The sequence below is a fragment of the Lonchura striata genome, chromosome 6, assembly GCF_046129695.1.
Source record: "Lonchura striata isolate bLonStr1 chromosome 6, bLonStr1.mat, whole genome shotgun sequence".
NCBI classification, from domain to species: domain Eukaryota; kingdom Metazoa; phylum Chordata; class Aves; order Passeriformes; family Estrildidae; genus Lonchura; species Lonchura striata.
Window position 1 is genome coordinate 62236317 of NC_134608.1, and position 23540 is coordinate 62259856.

Genomic DNA, 23540 nt, shown 5'->3' on the forward strand with positions numbered 1-23540 from the left:
TATTTATTCTTAGGAACTTTATTTATATGTTAGCACCCTAAATGATTTCTGGGCTTATATTCCCAAGAGCTTTTTAGTAGAGAAACACTTGGTATATGACAGCTTCTCATTTGAGATTTCTTTGACATGTCAAGGGGCATACTAATATTTATCTTTATTAAATAGATAGCTTTCTTGATACTGCATATACTGCATAGATTGATCCCTTTTTTTTTAAGTTTAGGAGTAGCAAAATTACTATTTCTAAAATGCAAACAGTAGAAACTTAGCAAGGCCTATTTTTGTTTTGTACTGTGGTTTTGGGAATTATTTGTCATTATTTTGTTATAGTATATTGTATTCCACCATTTTTGTTGCAGTTCTTCTATTACATGTTATTAAGAGTATCTTCCAAAATTAACTAGGTTAACTTTATAGAGACTAGTTATTAAGTAATCTATTTTTAGTGTCATGGGTGTTCCTAATATTGCTTGAAATTTCTTGCTCATGAACTATTTAATATTTTATTACCAGTGTATAGTTCTTATGAACTCATACTTTGAGGAGATTCTGTAGAGTGAAATGAAAATATTTTTAAACTTTATATATGTATATAAGTAATGCTTTTACATAATGTTATTAATTAAACAATAATTACTTTAGGACTTGTGTGATGATCATTAGGAAGCTTTTGGAGTTGATGCTTGGATATTCCCCAAAGTTTGCAAATCAGTGCTATAATGATTGACTTATTTATTTAGTAAGAGTTAATATCACATGTAATGAAGGCAAATGCAGAAACTTTTAAACAATTTCAGCTTTTTAGCAAGGCGTCGTGATAAGCAGTCCCTGAAGATTCATGTGATAAAGACAATTGCAGTTTCTATTTCTGTCTGGTTTTTTTGCAAATTCAGCTTCACTGAAAATAGATTTCAGAAGAATTTGAGAATATTGATGATGATTCTCATGTCCTCATTTTTAGGGTGATCTGTTTCATGCTTGCATCCGAAGAATCCACTTCCCAGATCAAAATTGTAGAGCCTAATACTTGAAGCTACATGGAAAAAACATTTTTAGTTCATTCTAGATCCCAGGGAAAGCCAAAATTGCTTTGAATTTGGATGTCAGTCATTCTGTGTGTCTGCATAGTTTCTGTTGACTTTGTTTAGGATTGCGTAGGGCACTTCTGCATAGGGCATTTATAGCTCTGGAAATTTCAAGGCCATTGCTTTCAGGTGGATGTTACTTCCTTGCCTCAGCTGTCAAAGAGCTACCATGCAGTGCAGCGAATGTGGGTGCAGGACAATATTTCCCAAAGTGAAGCATAAGCATTCATACAGTGCTTTGTGATGCGATGTACTCTTGACTTACTTCCACTACCACTATTTTTTGTGGTGCATATGACAGTGAGGTTTTATATCACTGGGACAGCTCTTTGAGAGTCGTGATTTTCTTGCACAGGTTACTGGTTCTTAAGATTAGGGTCTCCACTCTCTTCTTACTCATCTGCACTATTCATAAATCCTTCCCAGCTGATAATAAAGTGGACTTGCAGTTATCTAAAAAGGAGAGGATAAGCCTGGATGTATGAAATGTGTGTATTTATGAGAATTTGAAAAATGAGTGAGAATAGATGTTGCAGTCTCCCATGGAGCAAACAGATGACAGGTCATGTACCTGATACATTTATTTACTTTCCTGCACAAGAAGAAAAACATCCTCAACAGCAATGTTTTACTGTGACCAGGTTGCTGCCAAAGCACAAAACACTGATCAAAGCATGTGGGGTGTTGAGTGGGGATAAAGCATCTCCAGTTCAGCTCCTTCTGGAGTTCGGTGAAGGAGGCTTGTGTACTGTAGTGGATTTCTTTTTTCTGTTATCACAGTTGAGTTTGTTTTGTGTATGCTAAACCTTATTTTGATGTCACTGCTCTTGAGTTAGGTTAGTACACTATTAGCAGCTGCTGATGAGTAACTTTCTTAGTTTGTGCTGAGAAGTGAGAAATGAAGTTTTGGGCCTACTATTTAATTAACATTTATTATAGATAAATGGTTGCCTCTAGATTTAGTGTAAGAGTGCAGTTTTTAAGGAACAGCTGTCTCTGGGTTTAGTTTTAAGAGCTACGTTTTACAGGAATGGCCGTCTCTGGATTTAGTGTAAGACCTCAGTTTTACAGGAATGGCTGTCTCTGGATTTAGTGTAAGACCTCAGTTTTACAGGAATGGCTGTCTCTGGATTTAGTGTAAGACCTCAGTTTTACAGGAATGGCTGTCTCTGGATTTAATGTAAGAGTGCAGCTCTCTGGGTCTGGTGTAAGAGCTCAATTTTAGAGGAATGGCAGTCTGGATTTAGTGTAAGCTCAATTCTCACACTGGCAGCACCTGAGGGTTCTTCTGCAAAGGTGGTGCAGCAGATCAGCTGCCAGTTACTTGTTAATGTCAGGGAGGAGCTTCAGTGGTACTTGTTGGCCATTAGTGAGATAAAAGGAGAGTTTGGCTTTGTTTTTTATCTGAACCATGTAGAGATGGCATATAGACACTAGATATGAGCGTGTGGAAGACAGCAGGCAAGGAAGGCTCTACTAACAAGTGTTATTGAATTGGTTATTAGCTACATACTGAAAAACCCAAACCAGTGACCAAGTGGAAGGTAAGAACTTGGATTATGTCAGGAATTGTTACACAGTTTAATTATCAAACCAAATTGTTTTCATGCTGCTTTTATTCACATTGAGTAATAACTTGCTTTAGAACTGGATTATGTGTGATCATTATGTAGGTGTGAAGTGAGGTGATGGCACCAAGTTTGCCACTTACTGCTGCTTTGTGAAGAAAAACACTGAGCAGGTCCGCTAACCTATCATGTAAGCACTTGCTGCTGGCTTCCCTCTGCTCATGGACTGAGAATGAAATCTACTTAAAACTATTACCTCGAGGACTTTATAGGTTTTGTAGAAGGAAAACAAAAGAAAACAAAAAAAGACTGTGGTAGAGCTAGGACATGTTTCTGCTATGCTTGCCAGTTGTTCCAGAAGCCTTGTTTGCCAGAAGGTATTTATTAAGTCCTAATGCATATATTATTTTTTTAAGACACTGTGGGATGAAAATTTGTGTGGTGGGTGGTCACAATGTATTTTTTTTTTCATATACTTGTGGTTTTAGAGTATTCTTAATAATCGGAGTTAAAACTGTATTTAAGTGTAAGTTGGTAAAAATTATTACTGTAGATAACAGTATTGTAGAGCCTCTTCCATGCATGCCTTCTCTGTAGATTCACAGTAATTATTTTTGTTTAGAAGCGTTGGAAAACTTAATTTTGTCAACTTCCCGTTTTATAGGTCTTTGCTGTAACCTGATTCGCAAATTACAGCGACTTGAAAGTTTAGAATGCAAATTTCTAGAAAGAGAAATTTGTGTGATACTAGAGTAGTTTTTTTTCTGTTACCATACTATCTGATGAGACTTTCTTTTTTTATCCTTCTCACAGAGTGTAAAAATCCTTTCTTGGTTATTGATAAATCTATATTTGTTCTTTTCCAGAGATATCAGCATGAATAACATCACGAGACTTCCAGAAGATGCCTTCAAGAACTTTCCCTACTTGGAAGAGCTGTAAGTATTTTACACATGTTAAAGTTTTGCTACAACATCATATGGCTGTATGAAGTGGAGGTGGGTGGAGAAACACTGTTGAGCTGTGAACAGAAAAAGCAATTATGCTTTAAAAATATAATCTTGTACATGTCTGGAAACCAGGACAGTAAATGCTACTTACAAGGGACTTTTTATAGTAATTATTTTAATCATGGCTAAAGTGATGACACATTCTAATTACAGTGTTATCCAAAGATAACACAAGAGTTGTGTAATTACCATTGTTTCTGAAGGAGCTACAGTATAGCTTTTGCGTAAGTTCCATGAAGTAGGTATTGCTTCATTTACTGAGCAACTGGCTTCAATTGCCCTTGTAGGCTGCAAATGCAATTCTCACAAGCCCATCCTGACCTATATCAGAAGTTTTGTGGTACAAGGTTTCTTTTTCTTAATTTCTCTGGCAGATATTTTTTTCCCCACTTCCTACCTTCCATTTGTCCTACTCTCATTTTAGCTTTCTTTTTTTATGTTTTACTTAACTGATACTTGAATTTCTGAGTCCTTGACCTCATGTGCTCAATATTTTGCTGAAGTCCTAACTAAGATGCCTTTGCAAAGCTGAAGCATGCTTTCAACAGCATAGTCCTTATTAGGTTGGGTTTCAGAGTCGGTACACAGGGAGGCAGGTTTGACATTCACTTACTGCTTTAAGTACTGTTATGTGGCACATGCTTTCTGTGTGCCTTACAGTTTCCTTATCTGTGAAGAGAGGGTGAGGGTAATGATTCAACCTGTGCAAGAGAGCTTTGAGAACTTCCAGTACTAAGCAATAGATAAGACAAAACCCCTGCAATTCGCTTTGCCTCTCTTGTATTTCCAGTGACAAAGTAGGATTTCTTGTATTATAGAGGCTTTACAGTACAAATTAAAGCTGTCTCAGTTTGTGACTTTGGCAGGACTAGGACTATGAATGCTGCATTGAGAGATTTTTCAGTAAATCACCTTAGGGAAAGAACAGCTCCTTTCCCTAAAGAGACCACCCTTATGAGGTAGGGGAGTGTTCTTCTGACTTTACCAGTGAGGAAACAAGCAAAGAATGAAAACCATTTGTAGGGCAAAAGAATAAATGAACCCGGTAGCAAAACTGCAGATAAAGCCCTGAACCCTTTGACTCTGGTTATCTGTTATAACCTGAGCAAACACTGCGCCTCACTGGAACAAAGATACTGAGAAATTGATAAGAGTTGGATTGCTTGCTTCTGAGGAAAGATTTGTGTTTCTGAAAGCAGCTGCTCTGCACATCAGTCTCACTGGTTCCTCTAGTATAGTGTTCCATGTGTCCTCAGAATTTTGATCTCTCCTACATCCTGGTAACACAGCAGCTACCATTACTAATGCACTTAACTCCATTTTACCTGGTTGTTAAATAGTTTTGACTTGGGTCAGTACAACTGTAAAGTGCAGTTGAGTTGATTTATGTTAGATAAATTGTGTGTGATATTTCCTGTTTAATAGGTTCTGATTATTCCCTCTGATTTAAGTTCTTGCTTATATCTGTGATATAGTCAAGAATGCTTCATGAAGAAAAACAGGTTTTCAGATGGTGCTTTTGTGTAATTGACAGAATTTAAGAAAGGCTCTATGGCATGAGTAGTCAGCTGGAAAAAAAAAGTGGTCTAGGAAGGCTTGGTTGGCTTCTGAATATATACTAGCACACATTCCATATGTACTTTGTAATGTGTGCTTCTCTTAATTCTTCATAGGCATATATCACACCGTAAGTTGAAAAGCCCAAACAATTCTGGTTTTCCAACTTAAATGACTGTGGGAGATTTCCTTTTTTTTTCCCCTATAAGTAATTAAACAATAAAACCTAATGGGTGGGTGTCATTGTGTAACGTCATAAACCTTGAGGTGCGTCAGGAGATAAAGAGGAAAGGCAGAGCCTTCAGCCATCACCTGTTGTGCTTATTGCCCAAGAGCCATTTGCTACATGTACATCATTGTCCCCCTAAATTCCAGGTTTTCAGTTTGAAAAAAAACAGGCTAGCATTAAGCTCACAATTATGTGTGAACACCAAGAAGCTTTAAATCATTCTTAGCATGCTTACTTGGTGTGTTAAAGCAACTTCTGGGGAAAAAAAACCCTGAAACAAAAACACAATTCCAGATTCTCTTGTTTCTGTTCAAGTTATTCTTAAATAGAAATATAATGAAGTAAGTTCAGACAAAACAGCTTTTCTCCTTAATAGAAATGACCAGCAGCAGATATGACATGTTTCTGTTTTGTTCTCCCTGTTCCCTTTTCTCTAAGGGACAGGGTACACAAATATTTAATTCTTTATTTTTGCTGGTTATGAACAGGAGCAACTGAACTCTCATACTTCCTACTGTACAACCACAATTTTTTCTTTCTATGATTATCAAAGTTTCATCCTGTCTTTTATTTATAGCTGAATAGATCCAAATTCTGACTGCCAGGCCCTAGCAAAGTTGCTTTTTCAGCACACAAACCTCGGAGTTAATGTCCATGCCAAAGAAAAGTGATTTAAAGAAAAGATTTAAAGCGGTGTTGGAATCTGTGCTAAAAGTGACTCTTCACTGAGAAGTTCTCCCAAGAATTATGCTAAAGAAAATGAAAATACCAGAAACTAATGGGAATGCAGTACTTACATCAGCATGCAGTCTAGTGGGTCTCCATCAAGGAGACACCTCATACACCTTTATCTTCATGCCATGCCATAACCTTGCCACTGTTAAATGCTGTGTTCAATTAGCCCCTGGCAGAGTTTGCTAATTAATGTTGCAAAATAGTGTAATAGAATTTAATGGAATGGAAATGGAAGGCAATTAGAATGTGTTATTTAGGCAACTGAGTTACATGTATGGAGAGGCTGAGATTAAAAACTTCAGGAGGAGCCATTTGAAATGGGCGTTGTCATTTCTTATATCAATGAAATTGATTATTTGGTAGTCTGCAGAGACTTCAGAGGATCATTTTCCAAATCCTAAAAAGAACACTACTGGAAGAAGCAGAGCTCCAGACTTGGAGAAGCTGGCTGCTCCATTTACAAGTGCCTTCTGCATCACCAAAGAGGAAGCAACTCAGGTGCTTCAGTTATGCATCCCAGGCTGTTTTTAGATGTTCTGGATTATCCAGGACTCCTGCACCAGACTGACAGGTCTGATACAGATGGGAAACCAGTGGGTGCTGTGAATGGCAGTTTTGGGGCCAGGTGGAAGAGGACATCTGAAACGGCACTAAATGGCCATGTTTACGCAACCATCTCCCCAGCAAAGAATCAAATTTGCAGGAATAATCTGGGATTTTGTAACTTTGAGGTAATGTCCTATTGGAGTATTACTCACAGGTACAAGCAAAGGGATTTTGACTTGTCCAGGGGCAGAATCTATCCGTTGGGTTGAGTGCTCTATGTGCCCTCATTCAAAGCCTTGTCACACGTGTCACTACAGAGCATACTCACCATATGTCAGCAGGGCTCTAACACTGTTTATAAATGTTGTAAAAATTCTCTGTGTCTGTGTAACTGATACTCATCTGGAAGTAATTTGAAAACTGTTGGAATGGCAATGGTCAGTCAGGGAGAAGCAGACCACCAAGGGTTTTGCCTTAGCAGTTAATGATGTGTATTCTTCAGAAAATGCTAACGTAAACATGCTGCAGCCTTAAACATTATATGGAAACTAAAAATTCTTGAAGAACTTGGCTGTGGTTTTCTAACATACCTGAAGTATTTATAGAAAGCTAGAAGAGAAAAATATAACTAGATAATGCAGTGTTTTTAGAAAGTAAGAAAGCATTTTCCAGTGTGAATTTTTAACTAGAATATCCAGGTTGTGTTATGTTTTGATGGCCTTTTTAAAATGTGTCAGTCCCTTCCAGTATATAAAGTTACCTAAAGTAGTTTGAAAGATTTTACACTTTATTTGTGAATTATATGCTAGATTAATTGCAAAGGCAGTGTCTTATTGAGGAAGGGTAAATCAGAATTATTTTTATTCTTGGCCAGTTTTCCAGTCTGTCTTCAGAAACTTGAACCACTCCAATAATGCAGAAGTATCTTTGACTTAATGATCATTTAAGCCTGTTTTGATTTCCAATCTTAACCCTTTAAAATGTGATCTGATTGCCCTGCACTCATGGGCAAGATTTAGGTGTTCAGCTTTTAGCTGTGTGGGTGCTGGTCCATATGAGAAGCAGAGAACTGCAATCTGTTCCATGTAGGTTATGCAGTCTGTCTGTAGGTTACTTGTGACAGAAGGGTGATTGTCCAAAGGGGACACAGGTAATTTCCCAGCCAGTCAGGGCCCTGACCTTCCCCAGCAAGGGTTGGGGAGGAGGCTGCTCTCCACTCCTGGACTGTTTGGTATAAAAACCGTATCACAGCCAGTACTGTTGCAGTGAAAATATCCCTTCCTGGAAGCACCACCAGACACGAAGGCTCAGTCAACTTCCAGATGTGTACTGATACAAAGATCTGTTGTGTTTTTGTTTTTTTCTCATACATTATATGCAATAGTCTCTCTCCTGTGACCCTACCTTCAGACATTGTTCATTTTATCAGGCAAGGGCAAAACTTTCTTATTTAATGGCTGGTTGAAAATAGTTGGGGAAATAAAGTAATAAAAGGAAGAGTTAGCTCAGTAGAAGTTTTCTCTTTTCTGAAACACAATACTAATCTGCTTTTTGAGAAATGAATAAACAGTGAACAAGAGACCACACACGTGCAACGAATTTTTGCTAGAAAATAAATAGTGCAACTGAGTATTTGCTTGCCTATTCAATTATATCCATGTTGATTACAAGTCTTAAGAGGTCTTGTTTAAATATCTCCAGAGTCTCTGCTCATGGCTTTTAGTTGACAAAGTATATTTTAGGAACATAAGGAATAATTAAAATGTATACTAGCAGTGAAAATGAGGTGGGTTTTTGCCATACGGTTGTAATCAGGAAGTATCTGCAAGGGATATGTCTAGAGTTATTTTCCCTCTTGACTGCAGCTGAAAATGACCACCTGGCTGAAATGCCACAGCTGCTTATTTTTGTAGTATCTGTTTCAGTGTGTCATTTAGATGGTACCCTGCCTCCTAATTTCTCTGTCAGCACCAAGTTGTATCATCCTTGGGCAGGGAGAGGGAGTATTGTGTCTTTTTTATTACCTGGGTTTTACGAGAAAGACATGCCTTGGAGCTATGCCAAGGCTGGGCTGTTGGTTTAAGATGCTGTGGCTGTGGAACACTTGATGGAAAGGCTTACCTTGTCCTTCAGTGCCAGGTCTTTTAAGAGCAGTATTTTCAAGGTAATGTGCGAATGTTGATGAGATGGTGCAGTTCTTTACTCTTTCATGTATGTGAGAAATCCCAAGGTTTATAGTTAGAAACTGGACATGAAGGACTTGTTTTGAGTAGAGAAGATAAGAATGAGTCTTCATGTTGTCCTGATGCCTTGTGTTAGCTCACATGTGATAACTAAAACTGTGGTTAAACATACATTTATAAAACAGGCTGGCATGATTGGAGACACTACTGCCCCAACTCTATCCATGCAGCCCCACCAGCAGAGTCTGAGGAACAGGCAGAGATCTTGCTTCAGCTGCTTTTTTACAAAGGCAGCCAATGTAGATACCAGCTGTTGGTTCCTCAAAAAGAGCCATATGACACAGGGGTAGAAGCCAGTGAGTGCCCTTCATCGATCTACCAGCTCTGAATATGTGAACAGCTGGAGGAGGTGATTTCCTCAATTGATCCAGCCTGAATTCCAAGAGGTAAAATGTTAATGAAAAAAGGCAAGGGGTAGGTTTCTGGTGTGGTAGCAAGTTAAAAGCCTAACAACTTTACCAGCCTGCTCACATTAGAAACACTTGGCTGTCTTGTGTGCACTGGAGCTTTAGAAAGCCATCAGCGTGTTGTAACTTGCACCTTCAGATTCTAGTCAAGACAAACCTTTGGGCAAGGACTCCCAAGTAGAATTAACCACAGCCAGCTAAGATATTTTTAAACATCACTTACTTGGTCTGCATTAAATGCTAAATGGTGTTTCAAAACATGTTGGCCAACCTGTGTTTAATTAGTGTTTTCTTATCTCTGTGAGTCCTAAATAAATTTGATTCTAGATGAGTTTTAATCATGCTGATACAAGAATATTTCTGTAGCTTAGAAGGTTCTTGCTCTGCTTGACAGCTGCATGTTTTTTCCTGTTAGTTGGGATAGATGCTAGTAGGTTGAGTAAATTCCATTGTTTTTTAGAAGATGAAGTTTTTTTCCAGTTTCTGTTTCTACATGTTAATTTCCAAAGTTGACATGGTTGTGTATAAGGATCCCAAGACTGGTTATTCTGCTGCAAGTACTTTTAGAAGACAAAACTTTTTCCTTATCTGTTGGGTTTTTTTGAGTTTTAGTGTTCTGCTCACATGCACATACACAGAAGCTGGCTTAGCTGAACAGCCTGAAGGCTGAACTTTGTGGTATTATACTTCAAGACCAGTCTTACAAGCCTTATTTATTATGCTGCCTGCATTGGGGCTGTCTGAAAGTATAAACCAGATAAGAAACTTCTGGAGGCTGAGCAGCAACTTGAGAAGCTTTTAAGCTGTGTCTCTCCAAGTACAGTTTTGCAAATGGAACTTGTACCATGCAGTCCTCCCTCCTTCTCCTTTTGATTTCAGAAACTGGAGTGTGGAACAGGAAATGTGTGTGAGTGATAAGGTAGCCAGTTCAAGGCCAGAGTCTCAAGGGTTCATCACATGAGCTCTGAAAACCTTAGACAAAAAAGGAGAAAAAAAAAATCCTCTATGTTGAAGCTAGATGTCTCCTCTGAGAAAGTAACTGAGTATTTGCTGTCATCACAGTTTCATAGTACAGCACTGTACGTTACCGTGAGAAGACATGGTGAAGTCGTTCTTTTAGCTCCTTTCCTCCCCTCTGCTCGGATGTTTGTGTTCTTGTAATGTTTTGTTAGTACAGAGGTATTCTTGGCTAATTAGCTTTGGCACATGTCCTAGAAATAGTAACCAGACTCCTATAAAGTTATTTTTCCTGCCCTTCTTATATAAAAGTAAAATTCTAGATGCCTCTGTTAAAATATTTGCTTTTATCTCAGCTGAATAAAAGAATCATACTGAAAATTGCGTCTGTTTCTCTAAGGTCATTAATTGTGAACGTGTCTGCAGAGCCTGGGTCTTGCATTTACCCAGTATGCATCTGAAAGGGTTAGAAAACCAGTAACAGAAGTTTAATTGCCAAATGCATGTAGACTTGACCCACTTTCCCATTTTGCAGTGTCACTTGCGAAGATGCGTGGTCATTCTGAGAGCCCATGCCTGGATAGCCAGTCAATGACAGGGCTGTATTAGCAGACCAAAGCAACTTTGAGGATTTGCTATATCAGCAGCAGTTTTTTCACCCTCTCATGTCTGACCATTAACATATTTCATGATCTTGGAAACTTTCAGAGTGTCCAAACAGCACTATCTGCTAAAAGCACAAATCTGTAGTTAATTGAGTTCTTGCATCCCAGTTGATCAAAACCAAACTTGGTGGCTTTCATCTTTGTCTCTGCTGTGCAGACTAGGTAAGTGAAACGCATTATTATCTGTATGTTGAGATGGCTATCAAGAGAAAGGTCTATCTGGCCTATAGTAAAGCAAAGTTACCACAACACAGTATAAGATGTCCAAAGGCAAATAGGGAGAACAGAATGTATTTTATAGAATATATTCTGCATTTTGCTGACAACTTAATCATAGAACTTATGAACGAGGTTTAGACTGTTTAATCCATCCATTTAGTTTACTTAGATATTTTAGCTTTTTAGACTAGAAGTGCATTTTGAAGACAAGCAATTATCTTAAAGCTCAATATAACTTGTAAAGAATGTTGTAAATGCTGGAAGGGGAGAGATCATGACAAGAAGTGGAGTAGGTACAGTTTCAGTGCTGTTGTAGCTACAGTCCTCTTTCTCCAGTCATGATGTGTCTTGGTGTAGTACCTACAATTTTATAAATAATCCTTGAGGTTGTATAATACTAAAACCATTGAAAGAAAAGGAGACAAATACATTTTCCATTAGCAGCAGTGAATTAAAGTCTCCATTCAGTTTTGTTAAATCGATGTGGAGGCATTTGGAGTAACCTGGAGGCAATAGACTGGCTTCCCAGCAATGCAGCAGGCTGCAGCTGCAGAAGTCCCAAAGGGGCTGTTTGCTACTCCAGATAAGCAATGCCAGGTTTAGTCTGAAGACCCAGCTTCCATTTCCCAGCTCCTCCCTTCCGCAGCTGCCCATCTGGGGTAGGAGCTGTCTGCAGAGGTGTTCCCTCACCAGGAAGGGCACCCACCCCTGCACAAGGCATGCAGCAAAACCCTGCATTTTCCTGCAAATGACTGCACCTCTCCTGTAGATCTTTTAACCTTGGTTATTAAATTGTAGCACATAAATAGGCATCATCTGTTAAGAAAAACTTCTGTCCAAAGTGACTGCTATTTTGGCGCAGATGGAGACTGAACCTCTTTCATGTTGGAGGAAACACTTGCTGGGCATCCTGGGTTAATTTATCTATGAGGCATTTGCAAAGATTACTTCTCTTGTAACTTAAAGTAAAATTCAAGTTTGTATTTGGAAAACACAGAGAACCCAGAAAAAGTGGAAGTTAGGGACAGGCATGTAAAGATAGCAGAATAGCTCAATGTAAGACAGCACGAAAAGTAGAATTTGTGAAAGTACAGGAGGAGAAGCAGTGCAATGTTTTCCAGTGGGATGAAAATAGGTAAAAGCTGGATAGCTAAAAATAGATGTTGGCCAGACAGAGGAACAGTGATGGGTATGGAAGGCTCAGGCTTGACTAAACCTTAAAATAGGAGTCTTGGCTCTTACCACAAAGCAGCTAATGTAAAGTAAAAGTAATGAGTCAGGTGTTATATCGGGATTGCAGTCTGTGTCACTCTTTGAATTTTTTCTGTGTAGCCATTACATTTTTCTCAGAGACAATATAGACAAAAGGTTAGGAGCATACTACCAAGAGGAAAAGAAAAAACAACCTAAAATACACAGTGAAAACGTTTTCTGTATGAGCATAAGACCTTCAGATGGACAGAAGGAGATGCAACTGTTTGCTCAATATCCTACGGTTCACTGCCATCTGGGAGGCAAGACAAGGAGAGAGGTTTCCAAGAAGTTTAATTGCGTGCTGTTGTAATAAGAGTGATGCTTTTAATTGTTACAGGCAAAAATGTATCCTTGGAACACCCTCTGTGACTTTTGGAGCCACCAGTTATTAACTTGGTTTGGTTAACATGCAGCTGTGTTGCTAGACTCATAATTGCAAAAGTTTTAATTTCCCGAAGGAGGGAAAACCATATTAGCTGCAGCTCAGTGCTTGGTGTGAACTCGGGGAATGAGACACCTTGAAAGGCTAGTCTTCAGCTGCATTGCATCCTGATGTCTGTAATAACAAGGTGGTTTCCACATCTGGAGATAATTCACTGAAATAATGATTAAAGGATATTGCTCACCTCTGTATGACAGGCTAGCAGAAGGATTTTGTTCTCCATGTGTCCTGTTCTGTTATCCTACTATGCTGAAATTGACTCTGTAAATTTGAATTTGTTGCAATTTACCATTAAAACACTCAATATTTATTTTTAAAGTAAAAATACAAGACTGCAACATTCAATGCTAAGAAGTTACAAGAAAGATACATAGCGTGGCCATACATTACAGCTGTGAATCCACTTGAGAAACCTCCAAGGGTTTAACTCAGATGCACTAAGTCCAGATAACTGCAGTCTTTGGCAGAGTCTCCAAACGAGGGGAGCCAGGATAGAGTCAGCAGAAAAACTTACGGTCAGTGTGCTGCACATTTACATCACACTTCACATGATGCCTGCTGCTGTGTCTGTGCCTTGAGAAGTAAAAGATAGCAAATAAATTTTTTTTGTGGCCCTATAGCATGGCAGGACACTTTACAGTTGTCTGTTTAATTCAGTTTTTTACTGTCTTTGTGGGTGAATCTGTTTTGCAGCCCACTGCCTTTTGGACAAAGAACTCTAATTAATGCTGATGTACTGTGATTCAGTGGCAACAGGTGAATTTCAGACTAGGTCCCTGTAACCATTTCTAGTCAGAATGAGGGAAGGATAGGTACTCAGCCCTTGATAGTGTAAATGTGGGGCTGCCTTAAGGTGCTGCTTTTTAACAATGTGGAATTGTCCCACTATAGAGCAGGAATTTCCTAGACTGCTCTCAAGCAGGATACTGAGTCTTGCTGCAAGGATATCAGAGTTCTGTCTTCTGTTGTGCTAGAGTTTTGGCCTTGGTAAAACTGTGGTTTCCCTTAGCCCATTTACCATGTGTGTGAAAGACAGAAAAAACAGAAATACTTTAAAATTATTTAATAATAAATATTTTTAAGGCTTGCAGAAAGAAGGTAACGTGGAAAACCTGATTGGATTATTTCAATGACGTCTTAATTAATGATGCTGTATGTGTGCTATGCTCTACGCTATTAGTTTTTCAATTGTCTCTTTAAAACGGACCTGGTTATGTAAAGAGAAACATTTCCATCCTTCCAGCTGCTGCATGGGAAATGTGTTGAGAGCAGTGTGTGATGTACTGATCTTTGCCTGCTTGGGAGCTGCACTTGGAACCTCCTCATGAGCAGCTCCCCAAGGCTAGGATGTGAATGATAAACGTGTATTTGGCAAACTGATGAGTAAAGCCTGGAACACTGCCAGATAGTGGAGAAATGGAAATGTAATTGATCACAAGGTTAGGGTTTTTCTGTTGCTTGGCTGGAAAAAGGTTGAAGAAGCAGGATTTGCCTTGGGGAAAGTGAAGTCCTGCTAGCTGCAGTCAGACAAGTCTTGCTCTGGTTCAACTGTCATTTGTTTCCAGTGCTCTCTCGGTTGTTGTTAGTGCCATTCAGGTTGAGAAAGACTATTCAGCTGTATTTAGTTCATCTTTTCTAAAGCTAAAGTAACAATCTCCAATCTCTTTGGAGAGGGAGCAGATGCCTGACAAGCCTCACACACAGCAGATTAATGGGGAACTTTGGCAGAGCTAAAGCCAGAACTGCCTGACACAGTTACCAGGGCTGCCACTCCTTGAGTTGTGTAATGTGTAATCATAGCAGTGTTTGCATGCAGAATGATTAGGTGCTACAGCCTCAGTTGAATTTTGTTTAAGGATTTGTATTATGCTGTTTCAAACACATCTTAAAGCGTTTTACAGATTACTGACTCTGCTGTAGAGACCCAGCATGTTTCATCAGTACTTCTTTCTGTTTACAGTGAACTTCTTAAGAAATTGTTAGACAGACATGAAATATTGCAAACCTCCCTCCACATCCCCCCAGATAAAGTTAATCAAGTTGATTTGGACAGCTACGGACAACAAAGTGAATTTTAGGGAAATGCTTAGTTGACATATGGAAGCTTCCATTAATGTTAAAAATTCAAAGTACTTGAAAAATCATGCCCTGGCTGAGAAATTCCGAGGTTGCTTGCAGACAGGAGATTTCAAGAATAAGCATATATAGATTCTTATTATTTTTATTCTTATTTCAGAGCTGTTTTATTATACTCAAGCATGCAGACAAACTTTTCTCAGCAGTCAGCAGATGTGTTTTTTTTTAAAACATGCTTGTAGTGATGTCATTTGGGGAGTGTGTGAAAATACCAGGACTAGAACCCAAAATCTCCCTTAACAAGCAAGAGTAACAGAGTTTTGTAAGGACAAGTAGGATCTTCTGCTGTCACCTTCTTGTTCACGAAGGTGTTCTCGTCCCCTTCTCCCTTTGTTTATAAATATAACCATCTGTATTTGAGAAATTGATTTAATAAAGATAACTAGCATCCTCTCTTATCAGACAGCATTTTATTAAGTCACAAATTCTGTTGTAAGCAGATTTATGTAAGCATTAATAATTTTGGTAATCTCTATTATGTAGTTAGAGAAGGAGATAAAAATGTAATAGTATTGCTATGTTCTGGCAAGCTGATCCTTTAGGTGTTCCTCTTGTTATTTCCTTTGTTTGCCTCTTTGAAATAGTATTTTCCCTTTACTGTGTCTGGCTTGCTTTACAGTGCCTTGTAACAGCAGAGGTGGATTTTGATATTCTGTGACCTTTGTTAAAGCACATTGATTGTTTTTTAATTATTAACACTTATTGGATTGTACATAGCATATCCATGCGAAATTTCATTGCACAGCCTTGTCCAATATTGCTTTTGCTTAGCTTGGATATGAAACCCAAGTCTAAAACCAAATACTTTGGCTGAAACTTCTGCATCTTATGTCAGTTATGGATTACCAAGCGTTTTGCATTATTGTCTTTACCCTTGATAAAATACATCTATTAGAAGCCTCCAGCAAGGCTGGACTGCAGATCTGGGCAGGGGAGAGGTAAAACATTGAAGAAAGGAAAAAGAGTGGGGGAAGGGGGAACAAGCTGTTCGAAAGGAGCTTTTTGGCTGCTGTTTCTGCTTTCCTGCTTTGCATTCTGCAGCATCTCCCATCTTGATTACTTTTACTGTCACGGTGATTTTCATAATTTACTTGGTGTTAATGTCCAGATTTGAAACCAGCCACATTCTGAGAGAGAGTATATGGCTGAGAATCCTGTTCAGTTTCTCCCTGCCCCAAAAGAGTTTCCTTTCTTGAAAAGTTCCTCCAAATAGCTGAGCAACAAGATGAAATATTGCCACTATTATGTCTTGGTCATATCAATAGGTGTCCTGTCAATTGTCAGCACTGGGTGAACATACCAATGGCTTGTGAATATTGTTTTCATGTTTGGGATTCTCACAGAGACTTCTGCTGCTTTGCTGTAGCATCTAGCATCTGTTTTTATTAAACTTCATTTTTCTTTAGAAACTACTGCATAGATTAAAAGTGGGTACCAGAGCATGTTTCAGTGGAGCAATGCTGAAAACCAGAGGATTGTGTTGGTAAATGCGCTTTCAAACCCAGTACCATCATTCTAGGTTCTTCATCATTCTAGGGTGTGCTTTATCTAGCACATTTGCAAAAGAATACCCACAAGGCTGAGTAATGCATCCTCATTGTTAAAAATGTGCTATAAGTAAAATAACTGTTACAAACTTGGAAGACTGTGAATGTAGCGTAATTGAATGCAAAATGCATAATTGCTTGCAAGAATTGATACTGCAGTGTTTTTCCTTGTTAGATGGTTGTAGAAGTACTGTATTTTGTGACTGAAATTATTATTGCAATTTTTTTCCAGGCGACTGGCTGGCAATGACCTTACTTTTATCCATCCAAAGGCCTTGTCTGGGTTGAAAGAACTCAAAGTTCTGTAAGTAATTGGGTTTTAGAGCTTCATAGCTTGGTCTATGCTTTCATAGTGCATAGCCAGACTGTTTACTAATTTTTTGCCCTCTGTCTTCCTAAAGTATATCTCTCCTACTATTTTTTCTTTACAACGCCTGCTGGATGTGGTTAAGATGATAGTGATGAACTTGACTAAACTATAATTACTGCATTTTATTAGAACTCTTATTTGTTTCTGAAGTGTATCTTGTAGCAGAAGAATTAGAGGAAAAATCCTAAAAAGAACATGTAAGCTTTTATAGTTTTCCACCCCTTCAGCATACTCTGACAGGTACCTGACATTATCAAGTAGTACTCTTTCTTAGAGATTCAGTACGCTGAACTACTCCCTGCTGGCAGTAGAAAAAAATGCTATAGTTTGGTGTTTCTCCAGGTGAAAATGGCTTACTGTTAAAAGAAACCTTCTGTTTTTCTTTCTGAGATAAGAATTTTTATGGCAGTTTTTTTCCATAGTCAAGGATAAAAAAATCTTTCTGTTGTTTAAGGTTTTAACAAACTCTGAAAGCTGTAGCATTTCTGATGATGTAAATACTTCCAAATGCTAGTAGGGTAATAGGTAGTTAATTAAAGAAATATTAAAAAAAAAAAAAAAAAAAGCAGACCTTGAAGTTTTAAAGGAAAAGACACAGACACTATTACCATGATACAGATTAGGGAGTATTGCCCATTTGCAATACTATTTAATATGATATTTTGTAAATTGAATGCAAAGTGTCAAAGCTGTTGAAGAAATATCCATTGCAACACTAACACTGGAGGTGCCTGAAATTCTAGCAATTCTTGGAAAAATGTGGGACGTGGGTCTTAATCAGCAGTTGTGTGCTTGAATTTTTACCCCAGTATGTGCAAAAACTGAGTAAGTTTTTATGAGGTTGTTTACATTTTCTTTATAAAAGAATTCACATGACATACATTGTCCTATAAGACAATTTTGAAGAAACTCACAACAATATTCAGCTTGGCCCGGTGGTGCTTTGTTGTGAGCACACTTTTTAAATTAGATTAATGCATTGTGTATTGATGTGACTTCAGGAAAAATTAGAGGTTTGTGTGTTTTCTAGCGTGTGTAAGATAATTCCACAAGAAAACAATAAAATATCATCTCTTGTAGCAAATGTGTCCTAGTGTTAAGTTGTTTAACCTCTTCAGTGATTTCCCAAGGGAATTTCAGCATATTGTATCACAGCTTGTTCTCTACAAATTAATTCTGTTAATGAACGAGTTGTCAATAAAACCAAAATAGACCATTGCTTCATTGTTGCCTTTGGGCATCTGGTCTTGAGAATTCTATGTACATTTACAGACACTAGAAATCTGGGAAACCATAACATGACTGTGGGCTTTTCTGTTACCTCTGCCTTTGATAAAGATGATTGTCCAATTCTACTTTACTAACACAGTCGATTTTTACAGAACCCTCCAGAACAATCAGCTGAAGACTGTACCTAATGAGGCCATCAGAGGATTGAGCGGCTTGCAGTCCTTGTAAGTTCCCTGACTTTGCTATTGGTTTGGGATTGTTCTCCAAGTTCCACTTTCAGTCACTCTGTACGCTTTTGCTTCATTCTACAGAGTTATGAGCTATAATGATGTATGTGTAATAATGTACCTGGAGTTTCTGAAAGTGCAATTGCAACTGGAACAAAGTTTCACAATTAAAATTTGTGAGGAATTTTATTTGTCATCTTTGGTGGAGTGACCCAAATGCAAACTCTTTCAAAACTCCGGCACCAGTTACAAGATTGCTATGTGAATGCAGTGGTGGTGTAGTTAAACTCTAAACCCTCTTGCACATCCTGAGCTATTTAAGTAATTCTTTAATGTTGTGCAAAAATGAATGATGCCCAAGTCTTTTGTATCCAGAGCAGGAAAAGGGATTTCTGGGAAGAAGTATTACTTGAGGCATGCATAGTACTGGTTTTGGGGAGGTGTTGCAATCTCACAGACAGTTATGGATATCTCAGCCATCATTGCCAGTTGCAATATAAGGTATTTCGTATGTGCTTGTACTAGCTCATGGCTTATTATGTTTTATAAAGCATCTTAATCAGACCTTAATAGTTAATTACATCTCTCTAGGTGGTAGATGCCTATCACTGTGAGGAGGAGGAGGTGGGAGAGGCTGCAAAATATTTCCTCCTTCCCACTTACCTCCAGAGAGAGAGGGAGGGGAGGAGAGAGTGTAAATTACCTATTCTGTCTGTGCCAAAGCTCAGGTTTGTGGCCCAAGACCCTGTTTCTTTCATATTACAGATTAAAAAAAAAAAAACAAACAACAAAACAAAAACAAACCACTTAGTTTTGCAAAACAGATTTGCAAATTGTTGCATGACTTTTGCAAAGGTGGTTTTCTGCATTCCTTAAGCTTGGATCTTGGCCCTACTTGTTGCAGCTGTTTGAATATTCCATTAAGCATGGATTTCAGTGTCCACATTTCACTCTTGTTTTAACATATGCATAGAAGAGAAAATACCTTGGTCTTGGTGCAAATACTATGCATTGTTATAAAAGACCTTCAAATTGCATGATAAGAATAAACCTTTAGTCATAATTTAAAACAAAACAAATCTTCTTCTTAGCTTCCAGCATTTCTTTGATGGCAAAAAGAGAAACTGCTTTAGTAAAAATGTTTGTCTACAAATCATCCATTTCATTTGTAGTGAACATTCTTTTTTCTATACATACTTACAGTAATGTTTGTTCTCTAATTAAAGTTTAAAATAGTAAATCTCCAGTTACTGGAGATGGTAATTTGATGACAATTTTATGAGCAAAAGGGAAAGAAGAAAATTTAAGAGAGAAAAATAAAAGTATAAATTCAGTCATTATCTCTCTTTTTAAAAAATTCATAGTTTTTAAAATATTTTTAGGAAGATGACTCTGTTAGGGCTATTTTTTGAAAAGCAAGCATTTTGGTTTCAAACAAAATAGTAGGATAATTGTGTAAGATTTTATAATGTAATCATTATAATCACTTGACCAAAACATCCTTACAATTATGATATAATAGTAACAATTTCAAATGTGGTGAGATTTCCCTTTCTAGGAGCTTCATTGTTCAAGGGCAAATTATAAACTATATAAATTTTAGGATGATGAAAAAGGAGGAAATTGGGTTAATAAGTAATAGCAGCAAGCTGCTTGTTGTTTCTTTTTCTGAGGAAAAGCAAATTGAGATTTCCAAATAACCATTGGAAATATGGTGCAAGTTGAGCCTGGAAGTCACTGGTATCAGAGGCACAGACAGTTCTGAGCTGGAAGGATCACTGGATCCAGCTCTCTAGTGAATGCTCAGGGAGTTTAGTTAATGAATAAATGAGTTACACAAGGACTGGAGCCATGATCTTGGTGTTAGTAGCACCATGCTCTAACCAGCTGGGCTCATCTGAAGCTCAGGAGGATTTTATTTTGGCCTTTTTTCTTCCATTCACTGATGCGGCTCAGCCTTTGGCTTGTAATTTGTTAGAATGGATGGGAATTTGAGAATAAATTGGATTTTGAGACAAGTGTAGTGAGAGATGAAAAGCATTTTTTCTATGCAGTTTGTTTACTTCACCAGAATGCATTCCTGTGATTTTAATGAATTTCAGGAAAACTTTGTTAGCATTACTTATGCGTAATTACACTGATTATGTATATCCCCTAATAATGCAAATAGCACCTTCTCGCAAAGGAATGGAAGAGTGGTCCTCTGAATTTTGTGGTGAACATGGAAACATAAGTGTCAGCATGCTGCTTTATTGTATTAAAAAATAAGGGAAAAAGTGATTTATTCCCCTCCCTAAGGAATTTTTGTTAATTCAAAACTCTCAAATTGCTGGAAGCTTCTTTTAAAACAAATAATTCATTGCAAAATATATGTTAGAAAAGCCTGTTTCTACTCTTTTATATGATCTCCATGCCAAACCTACAGCTTTAAACATTACTGAACTGTCCCTCTTTTGGCAATTTCCCAGTTTGTTCTGAAGTATGGTTCAGGGGTATCTTTTTGTTGGTGAAAGGCACAAACTACTTCCTCAAAAAACTTTATAGTATATTGATAATCATTTCATTTGAAACACCTTTACAAGTGTTTTCTGTCTTAATGTGCTCCAGCTTTTAGCTTCCTAGGAAGGCAGTTGTCACAGTGTGGTATATATTAACGAACTCACTAAACATACCTGGGTGGAAATAAAGGAGATGGTTACAGGAGCTTCATGGTCTGTAGTCTTTATATTACAGCTGGTGAGTAGCCAACCTGGTTCAGGATATTGAATGACAACTCTTTATTTTCTCTTTGCATTGAATATTTTTTCCCAGCTCTGGCCTCCAGAAGAGAGTTGGAACAGGATTCTTTGTATGGAGGTGAAATACAGAAAAATTAAGGAGTTGTACTGAGTGGAAGCTTGCTGTGTAGCACCCCAGAAAAGTTTATGTGGCAGGATGTGTACTCACATTGCAAAATACTGTGATAGGTGTGGCTGTGGGATAGCTCTGCCGAGGGGGAAGCCACTGGTTGTCCAGCTTGTGCCTCTTTTAGTAGCTGAAAAACCTGACAAAGAGCTTCACGAATGTAAACAATAGACTTGATGCATTTTGGTTACTGCAAAGCACCAGCAACATGCTTTTGTTACTACGAGGCCAATGAAGAGGTGTTTTAGGTCTGGAGATGGTGTTGGTGAGGTTAGTGGGCAGTCCCAGGGTCACACAGAGAGCAGGAGGTGAAGCAGCACAGTGCTGGAGCTGCTTCCTGGGAACTGCTGGAAAGCCACTGAGGAAAGTCCCTCTCTAAGTGCCTTGGCATATTTGACTGTGATGGCTTATTTTGTATTTATTCTGAGCTTTGGCCCAGAATCTGGGGATCTGTAAAATGGGTCTGTATACTGCAGTAGTCTTGAGGGTTGCTCTGATTGACCACAGAAACCCAGCTACGTAGGAATATTCTTGTACAATCCCCAGGGTGTGACAAATACTGGAATTACACTATTTAAACAAAGACTTTCAGATGCTTAACAAAGGAAAACTTTATTCCACTTGACTAATAAACCCCACAAACCTAATTGCCACTGTGCATTTGCCATCAAATCCAAGAGACTTTTGAAAGCCTGTCAATAGCTGCTAGTGTGTTTAGGTATAATTTATTATAATTGTAGTTCTGCTTTTCCAGCACATGTGCACGCTTGTCCCCATGCAGGGAATGTTGGAGCATTCTGCAGCAGCGGTTCAAAGCACTGCATCTTAGCAGTTCTGCCGGATTCCCTAGTGGTGGGATCTGGGATCCTGCCATATGATACTGAGCTGTGCTAGCTCCTGCCTCTCCTGGTGTGTGGGTGTTCACCTGAGCTGCACAGGCGAGTGTCTCCATGCCTGTGGTCAGCAGGCATTTTCTGCAATGCATGCTGGCACTTCTGGTTCCTTGAACAGCCTGACCTGCTCTCATCAGGTTCATAACCAGTTCTTCAGTCTGCTTCCCTATCTTAGGAGGCTGGATCAGCCTTGAGGCAGGATAAGGCAGGAGGTATGGATGTGCTGAACTGGGATGGGTTATGTTTTCTGGGAGTGGGAATCATCTTGGCCCAGGTGGGAAAGACTGGGGTCCTGATGTAGAACTGAAAGGAATGAGCAGAAGCATGCTTTGAAGGGTAAAAATGTATGGTAGAAGCATGGGGACAGAGAATGGAGGCATATTTCAGTCATATTTAAAAATAGAAATATGACTGAAATATGTCTTAATTTATAACATTAAACATATGAAATGTGTTTAATAGTCTAAATTAATTTTAATATGTCTGTTTATAAATTAATTTTAATTTAAGGGATTATAAATAAATTCGCACATATTTAAAATATATGCTATAGCACACATCAGCTGCAGTTTTTTTTGTATTTTAGAAAGGGTTCCTTCTACAGATCAAGTTAATATCTGTATTTATTAAAAAAGTCAAATCTAGAAACATTCTGCTGGTAATGAAACTATCCAATTTTAAGCCATAGTTCATGTTGCTGACAATTTCAGTAACATAAACTGTAAATGCAAAATGTGTCATAAGGGAAGATCCCTGAATTTGGAGAGAACAATGCAAATATAATCTTATATCAAAAATTATGTAGTTCTGTTCTAATTCTGCTGTCTTCTTCTTAAAGAGTGCTTGAGGGCTCCAGTTGATAATTTTGTGATTCTGGATTGTAGAGTTTGGAAGAACAAGACGTGTCTGTAGGGACAATAGTGGCTGAGAGGCTGTGGAAGGTGTTCCTCTACAGCAATGACTGGATAAAGCTAAGAAGCTTTAAATGGTGTTATATGTAGTATGCACCCCTTACTGTGGCAGGTGTGTTTTCAGCTAAGCACCTTGTAATGGTTTGTCTTCAGAGGTTTTCTAGTTTCCTGCTTTGCTGTTATTAAGGGCTTAAAGGGCATCAGCCCTCAGATTTAGTCTCTGTTAAGAAATGGGATTAATCAGAATGGGAATGGAAAAAATTGACACATTTTCTCTTTAACCTGCAAAACAAATACAGACTTAAATACACTGAATATATATTTCTTCCTTGAATATTTAGAGTTATGAATGTGTAAGAGCTCTGAGCGTATCTGATTGTGCTGAAAAGTCTTTAAATATACTGC

At 38.2% G+C, this 23540-nt stretch overlaps 1 protein-coding gene across 1 annotated transcript in view; it reads left to right on the plus strand.

Moving 5' to 3' along the window:
• The window catches only part of LGR4 (leucine rich repeat containing G protein-coupled receptor 4), a 70750-nt gene that overhangs the window by 28304 nt on the left and 18906 nt on the right, over window positions 1-23540 (plus strand). Inside the window, exons 2-4 of the mRNA XM_021539047.3 lie at window positions 3520-3591; window positions 16833-16904; window positions 18353-18424. Of these exons, the coding sequence (XP_021394722.1) occupies window positions 3520-3591; window positions 16833-16904; window positions 18353-18424 (216 nt within the window). The remainder of the gene's footprint in view (window positions 1-3519; window positions 3592-16832; window positions 16905-18352; window positions 18425-23540) is intronic.